Below are 14,939 nucleotides of genomic sequence, written 5' to 3'. Positions count from 1 at the left end.
CTCACCAGTGACAGATAGAAGCCAAAATTTCCACTCATTAGACAATACAGCAGTAACTTAGGAAAAACAATAGACAGAGGACTCTTTAAGATCATTCAGTTGAACCAGTTCAACATCAGTGCCCAAATACTCCCTAGATATTCAGAAGTAACCGGCCTAGATGTAACTTTGGTAAGGATGGAGCTTTATGAGTTCTAGGTAATCTCTTGTACTTCCAGAAAGGGGTTAATGATTGGAGAAGTTCACCTTCAATCTGAAATCACATAAGCCAGGGTCCAGGGATAGAAGAGGTCGACTGGGGTGGCTTCTAATTTGAAGCCTGTGATATGGTTAGGATATGGGTAGAGAAAGGAGTCCAGTCAGAGGGGAGGGGATGTCTAAAGTGACTTCTAGTGGGCAGACCTGGGATCTGTTGGGATGGGGCTGGAGGAATGGGTTTGAAAAGGTAAAGGCTGACTCGAGGAAGACTTCAGAATTGCTTCACTGCAACTTGTGTGCCCATTCAGAAAGCAGTTCGTTTGTCTTTTAGGAAGATTGAATTCAGTAATGGTGGAAAACACCTGCTATTAACAGAGAAAATGAGTTGAAACTGTTGGCAGGTCAGAAGGCAAGTTAAAGGACCAGGAAGTGTTAAGCCCTCTCAGACTTGCTAGGAGATCCCAGAAAAAGACAACCTCCATTTGAAACAATAAGCTTCAGTTTCCTCATTCGATTTGTCTCTGTGATTATATGTACTCCGCTAAGCATTCTGGAATGGATAATGAATGAAGGTAGATGACATTCCTGCTCAATGGGCCTTACAGTACGGTAGGAGGGAGAAATGTTAGTCAAATATAAATACCCACTGTACAGGTGCTATGTTAGTTGACACATTTAACGAGAAGTTCCCTAGATAATTCCGATGCATAGTCAAGGTTGAAAACCAAGACTTTTTCAGCTTGTGGCAGGATGGCTGTGATCTAGGTCTAGCAGCTGTGCTGGTTTTCAGTCAGTTCACCACTTTGATAGCATCTGCATATAGAATCATTTCATGTGACTATGACATATTCTGGAAAGTTAGACATTATAGAGCCATACAGTATTGACAGGTCCTATGAGAGCCATGTCAGCACCCACTGTTTCACTGGTGGATCTTGCAGCCTGGCGTGTACAAAATGCTCAGAGTAGTTCCTAAATGAACAAACAATTGATGGGAGCGATTAGAAATCTGGAAGGTGCCTTTAGTTCATGAGGTTTTGTTCTATAAATAGGAGACGAATCAAATATTAAAATGATGAGCAGATGTATTTAGAACAAAGTAAGTATTCTTAAAATATAAAATGAAATCACAGTACAGGATGAACACCCAGCCTTACACATATGTTGATGTGCTAGGGACAAGAGGGTCTAGGGGGCCCTTGAGGAGGATCTTGAAAGTGTATTTTGTCAGATGACAGCAGTAAGCTGCACATGCTGGTGTTGCCTCTATTCCCAAGCACAGGTCAGGAGGATCACCAATTTGAGTCCAGCCTAGCATACATAGGGAGTTTTAGACCATATGGGTTACATAATAAGACCTTGCCTCAAGAACAGGGGTTGGTGATGGAAAATGACAGGGGCAGGGATAGACTTGAGTGTCAGTTTGCCATTACTGTTTTCTATGACCAAATGCTTATTGAGTCTTTACAACGTGTCAAACATGTGGTTAATGTTGTTTTGTGGTTTGTAGTGTATCTGAGTTTGTTTAAGTCAGGTCTGGGGGGGGGGGCTGTGAAACACTTCCTGCGATGGTTATGTGTTTATACTATACCTCTGATAAAAGACATAGTCATTTTATAGATGAAAACACTGAAGCTCACAGAAATGAAAAAAAATCATCTAGCTTTAGAGACAGTTGAGTGGGTTCTCTGGAACTCTTGACTTTCAGCATCCAATTCAGGAATCCAAGTGTCCAACATAGGACCTGGCACATGGCAGGCATCTCAACACCTGCTGGTGAATGACTTGGGACACATGCCTAAGAGAGTGAACTGTATGTGAGTGCTAGCACTGAACTCAAACAGGTTGATTCCAAAGTCAGTAGCCATAATACAGCATCTACGTGGGAAAGGGAAGAGGGGTCTTAGGGTCCAAATGAAAGGACATAGCTATAGAAGAAAGACATAGGAAGGGGTGAGTTTTAGTAGCAGCTCAGAACTCTGGTAGGAACTTGAGACTCTGGTTGCAGAGCTGCAGAGGTAAGATGCTCCTGGTCATGGCATCTGCATTAACCAACTGTGTGAATGCAATATTGTCAGTGAACCTTAGCTTTAATTCCCTCCTCTTTAGATTGACCCAGCGATACTATTTACTTACACTGTGAAGACCTATAGAAGTGTTAGTTATTTTGTTACCATCATCATTATTTTGGCTCTTTGAAGGGTCTTTGGAGATCACTGTATTTCAGCTTCTAAATTTGCCTCCTAAGTTCTAGCCCTCCTGCAATGGAATGCGGCAGTGTAAAACTGAAACCTATTTGTGAAATTTAGAAACATCTCTAACACTCTTGTGTTCTAACCAGGCCTTTTCTTACAGCAAATGATAATTAATCCTAAGAGTTGACATTCAAGCAGAACCTTAATGAGGTCACTTGTTTTATCCCCATACTTGCCACTTGGTAGTTTTGACTCTAGTAAAGAAATAAAACTTCCTGAGAAGGGGGAAGTCTGGGCAGGGTAGCACAATACGCTCTTTTGGTTTGGACTCAAAAGTCTAGATTCAAGTATTTTACCATAGGCTGGCTGTGTGATATAGAAAAACAAAACAAAACACAAAACACCTCATTCATCTGAAGAGAAGAATGAGCCAAAGGTACTACCTGAAGTATCTGTGGGGTAACTGAGGAAATGACAGATATACGGATATGCCTGTGATTTTTCTTCCCATTAGGAAGGTTAGTTCTGTTACCACCCAAAGCAGTTTCCACTAGCAATGCCTTGTGACTCGAGTTTGAAGCCACTCTCAATAGCCTTACTGCCTCTCTCCCTTCTCCTCCATAGGTAGCTCTTCATTTGCCAGCAAGCCCACCACACCAACTGGATTGGGTGGAGGATTTCCACCTCTCAGCTCACCACAGAAAGCATCCCCCCAGCCAATGGGTGGAGGGTGGCAACAGCCAGCTGGCTACAACTGGCAGCAGGCACAGCCTAAGCCACAGTCCGGTATGCCTCACTCTTCCCCTCAGAACCGACCCAATTACAACGTGAGCTTCTCAGCTATGCCTGCAGGACAGAGTGAACGTGGAAAAGGATCTACTAACTTGGGTAAGGATGATGACATGAGTCTGGTATAGGATGACCTGCCTGTATTGTCATACTGGTGGAGATGTTATGTCTGAAGGACACCATCTTAGAATTGAAGGGACATCAGGCGATCCACACCCCAAGTACTGGGCCTACCATGATCCCAAACAGGTGTCATGTGACTGCTGGCTCACTCGCCTTTCCTTCTCCTTGGTAAGAAGGAAGGCATTTGTCATAGGTTTTCAAACCTAGCATTGCACTTGCTGTATTCTAAGTGTTAATGTTGATTGGATGGATAGATGGGACATGAAACTATTTCCTTTAAAAGAAAAAAGGTATTCTTAGGAGAAAGGGAATGGGAACCTGTCAAAATGATGTTAGATTTTCCCCTTATACCGGAGTGAGAGGAGTGGTTGGTAGATTCCTGAGTTTGGGGCACCTGTGATAGTGCTGTCACCTAGGGCTGGAAGATTCCCCAGATTAATGTTCTTTTTTTTTTTTTTTTTTTTTTTTTTGTCTGTTGTTTGATTTTTGAAATGGGTTTCTCTGCATAGCCCTGGCTGTACTGGAACTCACTCTGTAGACCAGGCTAGCCTAAAACTCATAGAGATTTGCCTGCCTCTGCCTCTGCCTCTGCCTCTGCCTCTGCCTCTGCCTCTGCCTCTGCCTCTGCCTCTGCCTCTGCCTCTGCCTCTGCCTCTGCCTCTGCCTCTGCCTCTGCCTCTGCCTCTGCCTCTGCCTCTGCCTCTGCCTCTGCCTCTGCCTCTGCCTCTGCCTCTGCCTCTGCCTCTGCCTCAAGAACTAGAATTAAAGGTGTGCACTACCACTGCCCAACAAAACTTTAAAAAAAAACATATTTTTAAAGATTTGTTTTACTTTATGTATATGAATACTTGCTTGTGTGAATGTGTGTACACCATGTACATGCCTGGTGCCCAAGGAAGTCAGAAAAGAATTTCATATCCCCTAGAACTGGAGTTATAGATGGTTATGAACCGCCATATAGGTGCTGGGAATGGAACCCAGTTCCTCTGCAGGAATATCCTAGATGTGTTCATGTATTATTTTATAGTATGTTCAAAACCAAAGCTCCATTATAGATGAGTGGTCCATGAGATAAATCTAAAAAGTAATCTCTCGGTTTCTTGAGATTCGTGACAGAGCCTGGACTTGAGTTCCAGTCATTTGGCACCAGAACATCTGGCTTTCAGTGTCACCTCTAGCTGAGCATGACACCAGTCTTTGTTCACAGCTCTGCTGTGACAGAAATGCATATGCTGGAGATGTGTGACATCATGTTTATCTTTAGTTCTCAGGGGCACTCTTTGGACAATTCCGTTGAGCCATGTGGCATCCCTTTCATTTTTGTTTTGAGAAGATAGTAGGTAAAAATGTCTTCCGAGAGCACTTAATTCTGGTGTGCACACATGTGATGTGGATTCTTAAGAACAGAGATAGCAAAGCATTCCCAACCTGGAAAAAAAAAATCTTAGGCTGATTACTGCCAACTGCTGTGGTTTTGTTCCATTTTGTTTTCAAATGAACACTGAGATAACCAAGCATGCTTTTAGCTCTTTTTCATGACAACACTGCATAGTTAACATCACCCTCATTCTCTGGATGAAGAAGCTGAGGTATAGATAGATGCCTGCAACATCCATGGGGTCATAGCTGGATTTTAGATACATGGAGTTTGTTTCCAGGATCTACCTCTTCAAAAAGACTGAGATAGATTTACTCTACAATCAGACTTACAGGGAAAGGGCACCGTGATCCATGGAACCCATCAACTGGGCATAGACAGGAAAGGGATGGCAGGAAGGATTTCAAGGATCCAAATGCTCTTATCTAATCTCTGATGCTAGTTTGTTGTAATCATGGTAGAACTGTAAGTACCTTCATCTGCAAAGTTACACTGGCGATGAGATGGGCTTTAATGATCTAGACTCCAATCCTGGCCTTGCCATAGATACACTGTGTGGTTCCAGACAGACCTCTTAGGTTGTCTAGTCTTCCATTTTTCTCACCTGTTATGCAGAGCCTTTACTATTCCTCACGAGGCAACTATGAAGGGAACAAATGCATGGAAAATCTATTCTCCTGTACTCCTGTGAATGAAAGTTTGACATTCTGTTTAAGAATAAAACTCATGATGGTTTCCAAATGTTATGTTGCAGAAGGGAAACAAAAGGCTGCTGACTTCGAAGATTTGCTTTCTAGTCAAGGCTTCAATGCCCATAAAGACAAAAAGGGGCCTCGAACAATAGCTGAGATGAGAAAAGAGGAGATGGCTAAGGAAATGGATCCTGAGAAACTAAAGGTGAGTGAGCCCCTTGATCATCCTATAGGACAAAGCCGTGTGACAAGTCATTATGCCCAATCATCTCTGCATTCCTTACCTTTGTGTTGGTCACTAGGGACTCAATACTTGATAGACACAACTTGAGGAAAAAAGGATTTATTCTGATCTGTGGTCTCAGATGATTTCTATTTGCTTTTGACAGAAAAGACATAGTGGATGCATGCAGAACATCTGTTCACTTGGAAGCAGATAGGAAACACTGAGAGGGACACTGCAGCAAATGGTGGGCAAGTAGAACCTTCAAAGCTCCACTCCTAGGGAGATACTTCTACTAGCTAAGCCCCTTACAGGTTCCACAATCTCCCTAAATACAAGCCACTGGTGAACAGGGGCTTAAAACATGAGCTGGTGGAAAAGAATTTAAATCTTAACACCTAAGGGTCTCCTAATGCCATTCACCCTCATGAGTGTTAATTGTCAACACTGACTCTAGGGTGGGACACAGACCACATCAACTATGGAAGGCACTTCATTCTGGCAATTACTGCATTACAGTGAGTCTCTGAAGCTGTGGTTTGAAGACAGCCATACTCTTCAGTAGCAAAGTAGCTTTGGGAAGGTTGGTACATGATGCTTAATTTGCCTACCAGATGAACAATGATATTTGACTCTAGTTCAGAAGCCTTTAGATTGTAAGTATCAGTCATTAGAGATTAGTGAGAACAATTCACCCTTTGTATTTTCTGTCCACCTTGAGAACTTTCTGCTCTTCTTGGTTGACTGAAACCCAGTTTCAGTTCTCTGTGGATCAAGAGAGAACTATTTCTGGACCCAGGGTTTACCATTCTGGAGACATTGAGCATGAGGTCTACAAAGATTAAGGACAGGAAAGCTAATGATGGCGAGGACCTGGCCTCTATCACAGACTCCTTTACTTTTAAGTAAAGAAGTTCTACTTTCTTTTAAAACAAAAATCAAAACAAAACAATAAAAACATCTGGTTTTGATTCTAAAGTCTATGTGAGAATTGGTTTCAGGGAAAAGAGAATGCTTTTATTTTATTTTATTTTATTTTTTGTACTTTAAAAGAAAAAAGAGGGGCTGGAGAGATGATTCCGTGGTTAAGAACACTGGCTGCTCTTCCTGAGGTCCTGAGTTCAATTTTCAGCAACCACATGGTGGCTCACAACTATCTGTGATATCCATAATGTGATGCCCTCTTCTGGTATGCAGATGTACATGCAGATAGGATATATATATATATATATATATATATATATATATATATATATATGTGAATGTTGAAGGAAAAAAAAAAGAAGCTTGTCACTCAGCGAATCCAGGTTCCTTAACTGGTAGAGAAGGAGGCAAGTTCTTCACAGGGAAGGCCTAGAGTGGACAGCTGGATGCAGATTGGCCTGGAGGCAGAGGGTGGCTCTGAAGATGAATGTCATGAGGATGTAGATGAGGTACCTAAAGATCAAACTGGTATAAGCCCTATGGCTTGGCATAAGCTCTGGAGCAGAAGCTGAGAGCTTACATCTGATCCACAAGCATGGAGTATAAAAGGAGAGGGTTAACTGGGAATGGCACAGGTTCCCTTCAAAAGACCTTAAAACTTACCCCACCTTCTCTAACAAAGCCACCCTTCCTAATCCTTCCCAACCATTTCCACCAACTGGGGACCAAGGACTCAAATATATGAGACTATGGGAGCCGTTCTCATTCCAACCACCACAGCCTCCATTTAATCATGTCTTTTCTTTATAACATGGAGGTTCTTAGTTTGAATCAATCATTTATGGGATCAATTTATTTAATAAACCTTTTGAGCTCCACTCAGTGCCAGGTCTGTTTGGCTCCTGAGATATAGTGATAAGAAACAGTCCCTTTCCATAAACAGCTCCAAGTATTGACAGGTAAAGGTGAACACACATACTCAATAACGTGTGACATATATGGCACTTTATAGTAGGGTAGGCCATATTTTTTCCCCTTTGTTGTGGGAGGCAAACCCAGGGCAGGTAGGTATTCTGTCACTGAGCTATGCCCTAGCACAACTTTGGCCTACACGAAAGGAGTATTTAGTTGCTGGAGCAAAGTAGATTCAGGTGTGACCTCATGAAGCTCATGTTAGGAGTATATAATTAGCTGTAGGAAGACAGGGAGAAATAAGCTCAAACCACAGAGGTGAACTCTGAAGTTCATGAACAGCTTTTGAACAGTGATGCAGACTAGGAGGACGAGAGGGAAGCTAGGGTTGTGTTCCAGCTAGAGGAGGCTGCTTGCTCAGATTCATTGAAACAGTATAGATCATCAGAGTCCTGGTATACAGAAAGCATTTGAGTGTCTTAACCCTTTTTGTATTTCCTGTTTGCAGATCCTGGAGTGGATAGAGGGCAAAGAAAGAAACATCAGAGCTCTGCTTTCCACAATGCACACCGTGCTGTGGGCGGGGGAGACCAAGTGGAAACCTGTGGGCATGGCAGACCTGGTGACGCCAGAGCAAGTGAAGAAGGTGTACAGGAGGGCCGTGCTAGTGGTGCACCCGGACAAGGTGAGTAGGACCTTGCCCTGTCATAGACATGCCGGCTCTCTGTTTCAGAGTTGACAAGCATAAGATAAAAAGGCATGCTTTCAATTTGTGGATTGACTAAGACATTTATTTGACAAAACTTACTCTGTGGGTTGTTTAAATCAGATATTTAAACAAATAGTCACAAGGCATGAGGTTGGCGGGAAGCAGTCAAAGCATCCTTCACAAACTGTGGGGCAAGCATTTTATTCACTATGGAGACAGAGCACTTCGAAGGAAAAGGCTGTTGTTCCTGTGGAGGACAGAATTGTGTCTACCCAGGAGACACTTTAGGATGCATTTGGAAAAAAAAATACTGGTGAGGAGCAATAAGATGCTTAAAGTGTCAGTGTGTGTTGCCATTAATGCTCGTGGTTTGAATAAATTATGAGGGCACAGAAGAGCTGTACAGATCTGAACTTCAGCTCCCCCCTGGCTGAATTCTTTGTAATTTGCAGCAGCACCTCAGATTGAAGTACACCACTCTGTTCTCATGTGAACCGTCACAGACATGAGCCATGAAGTCATGATGGCAGTACCTTTGGGAATGCATGTTTGAAATCCATGTTTGATGTCCATCCCTCCACACTCCTTATGACTAAATAGGATAATTAATGGGAAACATTTATACATAAACTTTAATCAGTCAAAAGAGAAGAGCCCACAGGAATTGGCAAACTGCCCTATTATGAGTCTTAAAGACCTAAACTTTATAGGAATTGCAAAGGGGGAGTTTTGAAATACAGTCAACTAGGGACAGAGTTATCATTAACCGTGAGATGTGTCTTTTGCTGCTGAACAAGCTCCCACTTTTCTCCTTATTGATGGGTTTCTGTTATCCTCTGTGAGTTTCCAGGGCAGTGCATAGTAATTAATTTCATGTAGATAGGCTGTAAAAAGAAATGTATTAATGGAAGATCATTTTAATTACCATTCACAATCTCAGTGAGTTTAATACTAGTTTAATTTTGGTCGGTGATATCTAATTGTGTTTTGTTTTTTCTTTAGGCGACTGGGCAACCCTATGAACAATATGCAAAGATGATTTTCATGGAGCTAAATGATGCCTGGTCTGAATTTGAAAACCAAGGCCAAAAGCCCTTGTATTAACTTGTGAGCCTTTCTATGCTGGCTGCAGTCCTGTGATAATGCTTAGTGTGTACCACAGTTCTGAGATTTTCACAGATGAACCAAAAATTCTAGTAATGTATTTCCAGTACTAAACTGTTAAGTTCCTCGTGAATTCATTTCTCATGATAAGGAATGTGAACGTTTGGTTTCTTGGAGTCCATAGTACCAAGAGGAACTCTAGTGAGCTGACCTTGCAGAGTCATGACATTCCAGCCTGCCCTTTGGGAAGCCTACTCAGCATTTTGCCTGGGGAAATAGGACCTCGGCCACCCAAGGCGAAGGCATGACATCCATCTCACTGTCTGAGATTAAGATTTATGAGTGGACATTATGATAATTGGATTACATAATGGTTTTAAGGAATTGATTTAGGGATTGTGTATGTGTGTGTTTTTTGTTTTTAAAGATGTAATTTGAGCAATGGCTTTACACAAACTCCAAGAATATATCACCAACCAAGTATTTTTTAATGGAAACTTACTGAAGCCTTTAGCTTCTTCAGTGTGTGTCTTTTGGTCAAGAACATTAACAATTGTAGAAGTGGCTAAGTGGTGGGAGGTGGTTATGGAGAAGTCTAGGCATTACCTCTACTTTTCCTGGATGCACTATAAGCCCAAGCACACGATAGCTAAAGAAACCAGGAGCCCTAAATGTCAAATCTTGACTTCAGGTCAGAACGTTGGGATACTGGCTCCTTTCCCCTTTAAATTTGCAGTTGATTAAAGAAAAGCTTTTGAACGATACCACCACCCACCACAATTCCAAACCTATTTGAAATCCCCTTCTAATTGTTGCCACAAGGTTCAGTGCTCTTTCTTTTGCTTAGCCAAGAAAACATTCTTCATGGGTGACAGTTTGTAAAGCAGTTTGACCCATTCACACTTTGTGTAGACCTGGCATTCTAGTGATTGCAAGCCAAGGGAAAAAACAGAGAAGATAACACTGAGTACTATTTAGAAGGGTTTGGTTGGGGAGAGAGCTGTGGCGTGCCTTCAGATCCAATTGGATTGCTTGCCAGTTTGAGGAGTCAGAGTCCCACCCACCCAGTAAATCTGGGATCCCACCCCCAGGATTATTTCCGATGGGTTTGCTGTTGGATGCATGTGAAAACTATGCAAGAATAAAACATCAGCTGGTTGCAATTTAGTCCAGTGCTCAGAGCTCCCCACTTTGCAGGGGAATAGCTCCTACTGCTGACTTCCCTAGGTCTCCTGGTGAGCACGTACAGCATCTATCTATCCATCCATATATGCATATGAATATGTCTACTGTGCACATACACATTCACAAAGCAGGTGGTCAAAAAGATTATCATGCTAATCTTAAAAGGTTAACATTCAATATTGTGAAAAGCTTTCAAGGGTTGTTTTTCAAAGACAATCATTTTGTTTGGTTGGTTTTGTTTTAATATTCTTGTGACAAACTAAACTGAAAAAGCAGCATGTCAGAAATAATTTTGGTTCCATATAGACCTCTCTTCTCTTTTTTTTTTTTAAATTATGAAAGTTCATTATTTATTTTACCTTTTACTGATAATGTGAAATTCTCAAAAAAATGTTCTCATTAAAATATACAGTTGTAAACTCTTCAAAGTAACCATAACAACCTAGGTGTTATTTATTAACGTATTATACAATAATGTCTGACCCAGTATGTGCTTGTCCTATTTAAGATTGGAATGTGAGACAAGTTGCAGTGACCTGTTTTGTTCCTTGTTTTGTTTTTTTTTCTCATTCCACATTTGTAGATATTGTGTGAACTACAGTATATAATGACAATAACTAAGAGGATATTATGTGGCCGTCACATAAATTTTGAGATGATAGAACTATATTAGCTTTATATCATGTTTGCATAGGTCATTAATGTTCATGGTTTAAATACCATTAAATGTTATGTGATTAGCAATGAGAAAGAACCCCTCCTTAAATCTGGGGGTTTCCCACCTCTCTTTCCCAGATGCATTATGATTCTGGATGCCTGTCTATCTTAAAACTCTTAACACATGCAGACCAATAAGTTCTGCATTCCTTTTAAATACCAGGTTGTGACAGTTTGTTGTTGGTCAGATCCACCGTCTCATTCATATTTATTGTAATATATTTTTGTTTTGTAAATACATTAAACAAAACAAAATGTCATTGTTCTAAAATATTTGTAATGTATATTAAAAAGGATAAAAATACTTGCAGAAATATACATTATTTTTGTACCTGCGGGACTACAAGGGGCCAGAGAGATGATGCAGAGGTTAAAAGTGCACATTACTCTTACAGAGAACCTCAGCACCCACACTGGGTTTGCTCACTGTGTCTTCAGCTGTAGAGGGATCTGGTGTCCTCTTTTTGGTTTTCATAGGCACTTGGACTGATATGCACACACTCCTCCCCCATACGCATGATCGAAATAAAATAGATCCTAAACAAGCAAAAAAGCATTCCAAACCAAACAAATGAGATATGGAGTACACTGACAAACTTGAAAGACACCCTTTAACCTGATTTGCTTTTAAGGACCGCTAAAAAGAAAGAATGTGAAAAGTACAGAATACATTTGCACCAAAAGTTATCCCAATAAGATTCTACATTTATACTTTCATCTCCCAGTATCACTCATGTCCTCAGACAGAGAGACAGACAGTCAGACAGACAGACAGACAGACAGACAGACAGACACACACACACACACACACACACACACACACACATCACTTGTTATGTCTGATGAATACTGTGTTGCAAAAGGAATCAGCAGAGATATCCTGTTCTCACTACAACATGAATGTGTTTTTAACCACATGTTTGTGTGCTGAGTCAGAGAGATTGGTCTATAGTTTGGGAATTTACCATCAAAGGGAAATGTTGGATATTTTTATGCCCGATGACAGAGAGGACATATGCACATCTTCCTTCCGACACACTGTTCCAGGGCATTTGAGCCACTACTTTGCTTGTGTGTCTAGAGCTGTGGCTCCTCCAGCTCCCCAATGCTGTGACTCCTTGATGCATTCCCTCCTGTTGTAGTGATTCCCCATCCCTAAAGTGATTTCGTTGCTACTTTGTAGCTGTAATTTTGCTGTTATGAGCTGTGATATAAATAGCTGTTGTGCAACACCCATGGGAGTCATGACCCACAGGTTGAGAACCACTGGTCTGGAGGCCAACGTCAGTACTAATCCTACTGGTGAGACCACACAGAGTAAGGAGTCAGCACAAAAGTTGAATTCCAGATGAAGTTATGCCAGTGCAGGCCATTTTCCATGATGGAAACACCAGCTCAGAAAATGCAGGTCAAATCAAGAGTTTTTTATTATCCTATAAATAAGCCATACACTTTGTGGAATGCTGATATATATATGTTGGTTTGAAACTAAAAGAATAGCTATGAATAGTGATTTTTTTCCTACTTAATGTCTGTTACATTGAAAAATACTTTAAACTTTGAGTCCTGATCTTATCATTTGTAAAATAGATTCCTTACAGCTCCTCAGTTGAAGAATTAGGCACTATGTGTATAAAGTATTTTCATATAGATATTGACCAATAACTCTCACTACTGTTAATGATAATAAATAGGATTGACTGCCACACTGATGGTTTTGGAGCTGGAACTACATGGAGCCCTCAGGTTCAGAAATGGGTCCAGGAATAGGAAAGTCTGCTGGGAACACCTCGTCCTTGGCACTTCTACCTGTCTCCTTGGGGTGGGGTGAGATCTGGGTGTGAAAAATGGCAGATGCTGGTTTTTGTTAGTGTCATAGCACACTTCCATTTATGATGCACTTATGTTAGTGCCTGATCTGTGGCAGATGTGATACCTTGTGACCTTACATGTATGGCCATGTAAGATCTGGAGCTTGAGAGGGGTATTTTCTTTGGAACAGGGAGAGGTGATACTATTTATTGTAAACTTCATATTTGCTGTCAGAGCTCAGAAAGTGACTACAAACTACAGATCGCAGAACCAAAATTTTTCCCTTCCGTCTTCATTTTTCTTATTCCTCATTCTTTTCTAGGCAGATCATAGAGACTAGAATTCATCTTTGGCAAGGCAGGCCATAGAAACCACACCCTTTCCCCAAAGCCAGATGTAAAAATGAAAATCACTCCCAATCTCCTCCCTTTTGCCATAAGAGTTGGCCACCTGAGGTTCTCTCTCATTCTCTGATTGTAGATCACAAGGTCTTTTTTTTCCAGGAAGGGTCTTGTGCCATATCTGGAAGGAAGGAGTACTGCACAGAGCAACCAAGAAGAACGAATAGATAGGCCCTTTGGATTCCCCTCTTAGACCATTACTATTAGGTCAGACTCTTTCTGACCTAATATTTCTGTGTGGCTGTCAAACAGTACACTCATATTCTTGAGTCTTCCTCAGCCTTCAGGCTCCTGTGTCATTTAAAATTATGATCAAATAAATTTGTTATGATTTTTTATGTTGTAACCCATCTTTTGATATAGTTGTATTGGCCATGAAACTTTATGAATGGTAAAGGGATCCCTTTTTTGTTCCCACAGTCAATATAATCAACCTTTGGTATATACTATAGGTGAGACACTAGTAAAATTATGTATATTAATATGAAGCCAATGAATTACTTTGGACACCTTCTTAAACATAAGGTATTACTGTTGTCCTATTCATTGTCAACCCCTGTTTCCTCTAGTAGGGCATAAGATCTACTGTGAGAAGAAAGCAACTGATTAACTGAATTAGCGTTTCAGGGCTTGATCTCTGCTTTCCTGTTCTGTGGTCACTATTTGAGCTTGGGTTTTGCCAGCTGAAAAGTGGAGATAATAAAATCTTGTTCAGAGCCTTTGAAACTTGAACTCAAGGTGGAAACCTTAAGATTCATCTTAAGGACTCCGCGATAGTCAGAGGCAGTCAGACAGTGGCCCAGGTCTTAAATAGTCGAGCCACATAGGAAGGGCTAGTTGGAGTGAGATGCAGGTTCTGGTGGCTTTTCTTCTTCTTGTGGAAATGTGAAATCGGTGAGTAGGATGTTTTTCTGGTGCAGTATCTGGCACAGGAAAAGTCCACTTTCTCAGGTAAAGTACTCAGTGAACCGAAAGGACAGTTGTGTCAGAAAGCATTTGGAAACTGTCTCAGAATTCTTCTGATTCCAAACATTACCCTGGGGGGGGGGGGGCTAATATCTGTCTTTCTCTTGCTCTTCTTTTTCCTTTTCTTACCATTTTTCAGTATTTACTTGACAAGCCTTTGGTATTCACAGGACACTGTGAATGTCACTGATGTCACTTTCTCTCAAAACATGGGACACAGAAAGCTTTGGCAAACTCCTCTACAAGGCTGGGCAGGAACAAATGGGGTGGTTGAGGATGGAAGAATGGGATGGTTTACATCATGTAATCTAACCATTTAAGGTGGGAAAACCTCCTCACTAATATATCTCAGTGGTTATAAAGAAGGAGTTAACAACACAGGTTCAGCAGAGCAATTTTCTGAGTGCTTTTATAGATACCATACTCCCCCATTTTCACCAGGTATATAGTCCATGACGCTGGCAGATGACTGACACTGTAGACCCTGTGTACATGTTCATCCTGTACATACAACGTTTACAATGGCTTAATTTGTAATGGTTACAATAGGATTAACAGTCTAAAGTAGAACAATAGCTCTATTGCTGTAAGTTATGCAAATGTGCTTCTCA

The 14,939-nt window shown here is 41.2% G+C and overlaps 1 protein-coding gene across 5 annotated transcripts in view; it reads left to right on the top strand.

The window, feature by feature from the left end:
• Dnajc6 (DnaJ heat shock protein family (Hsp40) member C6) overlaps positions 1-11,453 on the top strand; it is a 146,061-nt gene extending 134,608 nt beyond the window's left edge. For all 5 annotated transcript variants that reach the window (XM_076934609.1, XM_034502410.2, XM_034502408.3 and 2 more), the window contains 4 exons: positions 3,018-3,281; positions 5,438-5,580; positions 7,943-8,119; positions 9,146-11,453. In XM_076934609.1, the coding sequence (XP_076790724.1) occupies positions 3,018-3,281; positions 5,438-5,580; positions 7,943-8,119; positions 9,146-9,247 (686 nt within the window). In that variant the 3' untranslated portion in view covers positions 9,248-11,453. The remainder of the gene's footprint in view (positions 1-3,017; positions 3,282-5,437; positions 5,581-7,942; positions 8,120-9,145) is intronic.
• Positions 11,454-14,939: the final 3,486 nt, after the last annotated feature.

The sequence above is a fragment of the Arvicanthis niloticus genome, chromosome 5, assembly GCF_011762505.2.
Source record: "Arvicanthis niloticus isolate mArvNil1 chromosome 5, mArvNil1.pat.X, whole genome shotgun sequence".
Classification (NCBI taxonomy): Eukaryota; Metazoa; Chordata; class Mammalia; order Rodentia; family Muridae; genus Arvicanthis; species Arvicanthis niloticus.
This window is presented reverse-complemented; position numbering and strand designations above follow the sequence as displayed.